This window comes from Aulonocara stuartgranti (assembly GCF_965226115.1).
Source record: "Aulonocara stuartgranti genome assembly, chromosome: 6".
Taxonomy (NCBI): Eukaryota; Metazoa; Chordata; class Actinopteri; order Cichliformes; family Cichlidae; genus Aulonocara; species Aulonocara stuartgranti.
The window spans coordinates 37,580,500-37,589,758 of record NC_138944.1 but is presented as its reverse complement, the minus strand read 5'-3'; the positions used below and the strand labels follow the sequence as shown (position 1 = coordinate 37,589,758).

Below are 9,259 nucleotides of genomic sequence, written 5' to 3'. Positions count from 1 at the left end.
TTTGGTGGGTGGGACATATGAGCGCTATAGAAAGGGGGATGCTGCAGCCCCGTCCCCCTCATATCGCTCTCCACCCAGCCCTAGAATAAAAACCACCGGTGACGTGCGCGCAGGGAAGCACCCAGCAGTATGTGCGCGCCCACGGGAGGGGCCGATAGAAAATGGCGAGTCTGTGCAAAAGGCAGCAATGCACGATAGAGAGGCGCGGCTTTCGGCAGGAACTTGACTCTTGGAGGCACAAACTCATTCACTGTGTAGGTAAGCTCGCTTGGCATTGTGTGTGTGCGTGTGTGTGCCGCGGTCCGGACGCCCGGCGGGTGCCGGGAACTGTATGTTTTCGTTTTGGCTGAAGTGTGAGGAGCAAAGTGCCGGGTATGTAGGGCCTAATGTCCACTAGTAAGCCTATAGGGTCTCCATGAAGCTGTCATTTTTTTCTTTGCGCACGGCTGTTGCCTGGCGCTGCCCGCCTCCCACCGGACATATCCAAAAACGATTCAGCTCCAACTTTGAGCCGTGTTGTGGGGCCCTCTGTTCCACCTGCAAACTTGTGTGTGCGGATACTTTGCCTGTTATGAGTCTCTTTAACCGGGCTGTGAGCGCTCCGGGGCCATTTGGAGTCGTTTGAAGTATTATTCTATAGCTGTTTATTTATTGTAAGCAGAAGAAGTCACGTGCGCAGATGGAGCTGCTCTTCGGCCAATCGGCTGCCCCGCTATAGGTTGGCCCGTGCCCGAGTGCGCGGCGCCGGATGAGCTTTTTAATAGGGGAGGGTTGCGCGCGCCCTCAGCCTTCAAACATGACACCCCCCACCCCCTCAACTGCCCTGGAAATCGGCTTTTGGGAGCGCGCTTTGCTGCATTGAGGGAAATGTCAGTGGGCATAATTTTGTTTTTAGGGGGGAGGAAATCTATAGGCGCGGGGGGGGGGGGGGGGGGGGGGGGGGTCGACAGGGACAAACGCCTTAGTGTCCGCCTGTAAATCGGGTTTGAGACTTGTTGAAACGGCGCTCCTGGATGTGGTGGTGGTGGAGAAAGCTCTGTGCTTCAGGTTCGCTGTTTACATTAATAGTTACATTAACATTTTTTTAAATCGTATGATCGCATGTTGTCGCTCCTGCTGGGACAGCGGCAAAATTTAGATCTTATCTTATTGAAGAGCCGATAAAAATCAGTTTGAACCTATTCCCTTCTTTGACTTCGTTTCTTCTTTTATTTTGGATTTCATCGTCTATACATCTCTCCCACCCACCATCCCCTCTCCTGCCCCAGTCGTCCATTTGTGGTGTATTTCATTAGCTCCGTTTAATCCGGTTACATCAACCTTTCCCGATGTTACGGCAAGATTATCATCCCCCTCTTCGCCTCTGATCTTCTAACCTCCGCGGGTTTCCTCGAGTCTCTCTGGTTCCCAATCCGGCTTTTATTGGCGATTTATTAAAAAAAAAAAAAGAAGAAGAAGAATAAGCATCACGCACAGCGGCAGCGGAGGAGTCGGGGTGTTGCTGCTCCAGTTGTTTTTGGATGCGTTTCGGTGTCCAGATGTTGAGCGTTGACCTGTCACCTACTTACCCGTTCGAGCGCTTTTTAATAGCCTGGCCTGATTCCGAGCAGGCTCTTGGTGCCTTTTAGTGAGAAAAGGTCAAACCGAAGGAGTGCAGCTAGCGGTAAATTAAAAGGCTGGCTAATCTCTGACCTTCAGCTGATGTGTTCGGCGTAAAGCCATAAAGTATCACAGTAAACAGCAGGAAAGAAAAAGCAGAAACAAGACTTGGTTTGCTTTCCATTTGAACTTGGATTTCTCACTGACTTCATGTGTAGCTTTTACTCACAAACTGACTTTCAAAGTTCACACAGTAGGACTGGATTTTATTTATTTGGTATTTACTTTGTATAATGTATAACATTACTGGTTCTGTGGGTTTGGGGATGGTTTTGTCCCCACCCCACTAAGTGTAACACAGTTTGGGGGGGGGGGGGGGGGGGGGGGGTGCTTGCAGTTACTTATAATGAAAAGATTTGTGTAACCTATAAAAAACTGGAAAAAAGGCAGTGCAGATAATTCAGTAAGGATTATATAAGGCGCTGTAGGAATTCTGTAATGATACTACATTTGATAGGGATACCTTAAGTATGATAAACACCCTGCAAGCTCCTGTGCATCTAGAATCTGTGTAGTAATATCACAGTGATACCACGGGGGACACAGATACCACAAAGCTCAATAATGAACTCACAGCTGGATATTACAGCATGCTTTAGCTCTGTATGGGGTGCTGTATGTGTGTGTATGTAAGTTCCATATTTCTTCATTTCTGCTTGTTGACATTCACTGGTTTGCAGTGCGTGGTGAGTCGTAGGGCTGGGCCAAGAGGCAGCAGCGGCTTCTCAGCGCTCACATTGAAATCTGCCATGTTCTTATCCATTGTTGAACTATGGGAGGCTGAGAATTAGTTTCAGAAAAATGTGTAAAAGAAAAAAATTAAATCGGGCTACTTTAAATTTATAGCTCGTTAACATTTGGGAGTTGGCACTGTTATTATATTGTGTTTGGATATTAAAATGTTACAGAAAGTGTGAGGTTTTCACACTTTCTGTTTGTCTTAGCAACAGTAAAACTGAAAGGTGCCAAACACTAAATGAAAAGCAGTGACTTTAGTGACTTACGGCAGGGTTTTCCAGCACAGAGGAATGTGCTGCTAGAAACAGAAGAAAAAAAATCAGTAGTGTTGTAATAAAAATCGTTAAACTTGAGTTTCATGTACCCAAGCGTAATCATCAGAAACAACAAGACAAATGCCCAGATTCATAATGTAACACACACTCACTGACTTTACTGTACAACGAACTGCCATGCTTATTGTCATTAAGCCTCTAAGGTGTCATTCTGAACCTGAAAACAAAATCCCAGCTTAAAGGAAACTCAGAACTCTCAACTTGACACCTGAGAAGCCTCCAGGCGTCAGCCTTGTTATAAGGAACGTTTGCCGGCCTGAGAATTTGTACCTTTACGAGGCAGCCTTATTATTAACATATTGTTAACGGTGGCGGGGACATTTGGTTGAAGAGGGTCAGCCAAGAAAGATGGACACCTTACAGTTTATTACATTGCACTGCGACGTGCATGGATGCAACTTGTCGACACAACGAGCCTCATCTTTTTACCCTGTGCTGCACTGATAATAAATTAGGGCCTATATGCCACAGAAAGGTTAACATTATGAGTTGGGAGCAAATATAGCCCAACTGCTGATTCCTTTGACACATATTCTGGGGAAGGGAGTGTAGCTAATTTGATTGCTGAAAGGTTGTGCCAGTGCTGGAGAGAGACAGACTGTGTCGGAGATAGAGAGAGAGGTGTGAGTGTGAGTGGCAGATTGCTTTTTCCCCCCTTAAATCTTCCAACATTTCTAAGCGCGGTACTGATGGCAGCAGAGCAGTTAGTCAGCATAGTTGGTAGTGGTGTACCGATTGTGTCGTTCTGAGCCATTACTGAGGTTCCAAATAACAATTTGGCCAGCACTATTTTTTTGTGGTCATTTTTGATGTAATGTTTTTTCTATATCCTCCTTTCTAATCTACCGATATTGATAATTGATTGCTTTCTTAATTGCTCATACTGATATCAGTCATCAGGGCCAATATTTGTGCATCACTAATATCTAGTTTTTAAACAGTGGCCATTAAAGTAAAAAAAGAATGAGTGATTTCAGACAGGCTTACAACAGGCTTACAGATATACTGTATAAGGAGCACACTTCAGTGAGAGAGTTTGCCTCCTAATATGAACTTTATCAATGCAAAATGTAAGAAAAACTCAAAAAGAGTAAGAGACAACCCAAGGGTGATGTCTGAGTAACCTTTATTTAACCAAGTAAAACCCAATCAAGAGAGGATTGCAGTATAAAACACAAGGCAATCCAAAAGAAACAAGACCAAAAATATTGGTAAAGTATGGAGTAATGTTTGGCAATTTTAAGCTCAAAACAGAAATATTGACAATATTAAGGAAACAAAAAGTTACAGTTCAGCTTTTCCTTTAGGTGAAACCATTGCTGGTTAACATTCTGTGGGTATCTCAGTAGTTCACAGGTCTTTTCCACCTTTAAGTGCTCATCTCTGTCACATGATTCGTAGTCCTTTGAGCTGAGTGTTTCCGGGTAATTTCCTTTTGTTTACTGCTGATTAATGAATGAGTTTGAGGCGAATCGTGCTGATTTTGCAAGAGGATTTGGCAGCATGTGCTATAAAGACAGCAAATGTCTCCTGCAATTACAGTTAAATTGTGATGGGCAAGTTTATCCGTTTTGGTTTAGTGTGTCAATACATGAATAAATCCCAGTGATTTCTATTTATCTATCGTTCTATCACTCTATCTCTCTGCCTTTCCCTTGATTACCCACTGCGCTCCGTCCTTGTCTTATCAAGTCAACAAAATCCCTCCATCCCTCAATCACGCCTCCTTCTTCGAGTGGACAGCTTTTATTTCAGTAATGGACAGATGGACGCCCCGAGAGATCTGCCTGCTACTTTCTCATCTTGCTAATTCTTTTCATGGGCTTCCTGAAAAGGAAAACAAAACATGGCACATTTATCCAGAGCTGTTGGGGGAGAGTGGCAGCGGTCCACACGTTTGACCGGACCGGATGCCAACACTGTAAATCTCTACATGCACTCTTCATTATACATGCGTGCGCGCGCACACACACACAAACACACACACACACACACACACCCTCTGCCACTGTAGTATATATGTGGAGCTGCCTTGGGGGCTGATCCATGCCAATCAGGAGTCCCGTGGGAGGAGGGCTGCTCTCTTTGGTGGGGGGTTACCATCGGTGGAAAAACAAAATGCTCCACTGGCACTAAAGAGAGTGTCGACAGAAGGTGCGTATGTGCGTGAGAACCTTTATTTATCCAGAAAACGGTTCAGCGAGCGACGCGCTCTTTTTACAGCGGCGTCCTGCCTCTCGTTCATACACGCCGAACTACCTGAAAGATCCCAGCCACCATCCTTTCTCTTACACGCCTGCGTCTTTTATCCCAGTTTGAGTTTGTTTCCAAGCACCAAAAGTATTTCATCTTGTTGTTGCGGTCTGTTGGAAAGTATGGCAGCTTTCAAGGACAAATTCATTTCACTTCTCAAGAGAGGAGGATGGCAGGTGACTTCCTAAAAAAAAGCCATTTTGCATGGCTGTTGTTGTTGTTGTTATTCTGTTTTTTTTTTTTTTAGTCACTTCTTTGTTGTTTTCCTCCCCTGGGATCTTTGGCACAGAAACATAAAGCGATGGGGAGAGACTAATTATTATCTGTGAGTACTGGACCATCTTCAGCAGAAGTGTTGGTTACTTTGAAAACCACATAAGAGACTGGAATGCTTGTTACTGTAGTCTGTAAGCAGGGCTGGACACTCTGAGCAATTAGATAAAGCTACTGAGGCCATCATATGAACTTTATTTTATTCAGAGCGGTCCTGGTTACATTTAGAGGTTAAACAGTCAATTAATACATGAAGTGAATTTAGCTAATAGTTTAAGCAATGTTTCAATTAAGAAAACAAAACAAATTACCTGCTTTATGCATCTAAACTGTTGTTATGCTAGTTGTTACATCTAGTTCAAGCTGTTTCTTCTTGGTCATGTTAGCCTTCATCCATGGGTGATTAAATGTAGATACTTTTTTCTTTTGTTGTTTCATTATGGAAAAACTGAGCCTGCTGCGGGTTCGGGAGGTTTACACTTATGAACCTCTCTGGAGTTCTGTATATGCTTGAGTTATATCTGAAGCCTCTCAAAAGCACGTTTTCTTTTATTGTCTGCCCTTAATTATATATTGTTTTACTTTCTTAATTTCTTCAAGCTTGCAGATGAAGGTCAGTGTGACAATCCTAAGCTGGAGAGAAAGGAAGCAGCAATTTTGTTCTCTGTCTTTCTCTCTCTTTGTTTTTTCTTCCCTTTCCATCTTAGCAGAGGCCAAAGTCCTCTGCTTCCTTAAACTTTGTACACGGCGTTCGTTACTCAATCCAAAAATTTATGTAAGTGTTCCATTGTGTGTGTTAATGCATGTGAGTTTGTCTTATGTGAACTACCTGACCTCCCTGGTACAGTTCTTTGGATCTCCATGTGGGCTCATGCACTGTTTGGAGCATGTGTTTGGAATACACACGCACACACACACACGCACACACACAGAGCGCTGGCGAGAGGTGCTGAGGCTTTAAAGCAGCAGGAATGTTTACTCGGACCCGCCTTTAGTGAATTCCTTCTGGTGCTTCAATAGTGGCTGCTTTTGTGCGGAAGGTCATATTTGAGCAATGTGTTTTTCAGAGTATTTGATTAATGGTGCGGAGTAGCTTAGGTGTGTGTGCTGTACTTCTGCCTTTGTAAAGGCAACTAAAGACCTTAAAATTGAGGCTATATTTGGGAATTGAGGACATTCTGTTTGTTTCTCACCTCTAAGAAGTGTGTGAGAGTTAAAACCTGCGCTAAATCATACAACTGTGATGATTAACCTTAAGAAATACTTTAATTGTTTTAAATCTCCTCTTCTTTGTAGGAATTCAGCATTAATGGAATGGAAGTGTGTGCCATTCAGACTGTCATTAACAATTAATTAATACAAAGTAGCACCTTGGTATTCCGGAACAAGAGGAACCAGCTAATGAGCTAATAAGTGGGGTGAACAGTCGGTTAAGCAGTAGTAAGCTGCCATGGTTCACAGTTAAAGGGACAGTGCACAGGCAACTGCATGTGCAAGAAAAATCTGCACTTTTTGTCATTTCATTCACAGACTAATATGAAAGAAGATCTTTGTCAAAAACCCTGCAGCAGCAGGATGTCATGTTTATATAATCAACAGTAGAATGTATTTACGGTAAAAAGAAGTGTTAACTCACTTTATGAAGGTTTTTTTAAGTACAGGAAGTTTACGTTTGTTATGGCCCATTAATAAAGGTGACACCACAATCTACAAACCTTAGAGATTATCGCTTATTTTATTTGTCAGTGACATTGAAATGTACAGCACCTAATGATCAAGTATATTAATCAGTAACCGCGGTAAAGTGATAACATATAACGTGGTCTTTTTTTTGCCACATACATTTTTATTGTTAAAAAATGATTTACCTGCCGTACTAACTGAAATACTGCAAAATGAAAGCAAAAGGAGTCCTCCACCTTTACATTTGTGCAGTCACCGCTAAGAACTATAATCAGCTGCTGTCTACCATGTACCACTATGTACTTTGTGTCAGTTTCAGTGTGACGAAGCCAACGTTTTCTGCAGAAGTGGATAAAATGGTGGAGGCAGCAGTCAGTCGTCAAACGGCCCTGTTTCAGAATTGTTGAATATATAAATAAAAGCCCTAATGTCTATGATTTGGGACTCAAATTAGCACAGAGACGAAACGTCCGACGCGGGGAGGTACGGCAGTTTAGCATGCAAACTATTTTACAAACATGGCGTTTTGTTTTTTATTGTATAGTTTTGCATTTTCTTCGAGGAAAAAACCAAGATAGTTTTCCATTTGCTTCTGTTTATCTTAAACAAGGTCATACACAGGCAAGGTGGCTGACAAAACAACCAAGAATACATTTTAGTATTTAGTAGAGGTTAGCTGTAGCCCCTCTATAAATTATCTGCTACATGAAATAGTCGGCTACAGCAATGTTTTCTTTTTAAAAGACATTGTTAAAAGTATATATCTTTCTTTCTTTTTCTTTTTTTGTTTGTTTTTGGAATTTAATTTAATTTTAGAATGAACTTTAATTTAGAATGTAATTGCAAAGCCAGTATTGTCAATATGTATTTATTTATTTTCCTTTACCTTGTAATTTTAGTTCTTAAAATTTTTATTTTTATTTTTGCTGGTTTAATACCTTCTGCTCTTAAATGTTTTTGAGATTTAAATTCTTTGCCTTTTTTCATTTTTTTTAAAGCACAAGTCTATACCTGTATTTATGTAATGTCCTATATAAATATTGCCTCATACAACATCCAACTGTAGCCTATTAGACAGTGATACTGTTATTGCAACTTCTAGTACTGCTAACAATATGAAGATAATAATGGTAGCATGATCGAACAAATTCTGATTTAAGGAAACATTGTAACATTTTTCTGTATGATAATGTAAAGTAATTGTTATAATAAATAATAGTTATTAAATATTACATTACATTATATTATATTATATTATATTATATTGTTGGCTTAAGTGAGCAATAATACATTTTATAACTTAAAAAGTTTTAATTAGGAAAAAGTTGGAACGGGTACAGAAAGATTTAATCACTGCAAACTGAAAAGATGATCATTTGAACTGAACTGCTTCTTGTATGTTTGCTTTCTATACATTGCTTTTAGTACATTGAAGTCAGCACACTGTGTGTGTGGTGTGTGTTTGTTGGGTTTAATCTTGCATGTTTGTTTAAAGACTCTTTACCCACCAGGCATGGCAGCATGCCCAGTGAGGAGAGTGTGCCGCTGCCGTGCACGGTTGCATCCTGGGAAATGTAGTTCTTGGTAGAGAGAACAAATGGGAGAGTACGAGAGACACTGAGGGAGAAGGTATGCAGAGGGAGTGTTGCTATGCTATGTCGCTTTTATACAACAAATCCTAGGAGGAGACATGATGGATGAGGTTTGCACAGCAAATGACACAGAAACAATGAGCAGTTATTTGCAATTCAAAGACTGAAAAGGACTTCATTATGATTTTGCGTTGGACATGAGATTGGTCATGGAGACAGACACAGGAAAATCTTCCACTCCTGAAAAGAAAGTGTTGAAGCACAGGGTTTCTTTTCAGGACATCCTCATGAATATGAATCAAAGTGATGTAATCATTCTTAACTTAAACATAAATTTATGCTTAGGATGAGCACCGTTTGGCATTTGGTAGTACTGATATAATAAATAACCTTAGATTTTCACAAAAAAGGCACCCTTTTTCTTCTTTTTCAACTTTGACAAAAAAAACAAGTCAAATTTAATCAAAATTAAATTTTAAAAAAGTTTGATTTGGACAGTTTAAACAAAAACAGCTGAATTTCTACACTTGTGTGCATTCCTCGACCAAAACTAACATGCTGGACAACAAAACTGCTTCATTAATATTAGTTGCTTTGTGTTAGATACAAATGATTAACACACAGTCTCTCACCTCAGAACAAAGAAACATTTACAAAGAAAGTCAAGCTACACCATTTAAAAATATATGGATTGAATTCAACATGCAACAATTAGTGAGCAGGGAC

The 9,259-nt window shown here is 40.9% G+C and overlaps 1 protein-coding gene across 1 annotated transcript in view; it reads left to right on the top strand.

Moving 5' to 3' along the window:
* Positions 1–54: 54 nt before the first annotated feature.
* The window catches only part of lcor (ligand dependent nuclear receptor corepressor), an 80,054-nt gene continuing 70,849 nt past the window's right edge, over positions 55–9,259 (top strand). The window contains exon 1 of the mRNA XM_082536684.1: positions 55–258. Within this exon, the coding sequence (XP_082392810.1) occupies positions 162–258 (97 nt within the window). The 5' untranslated portion in view covers positions 55–161. The remainder of the gene's footprint in view (positions 259–9,259) is intronic.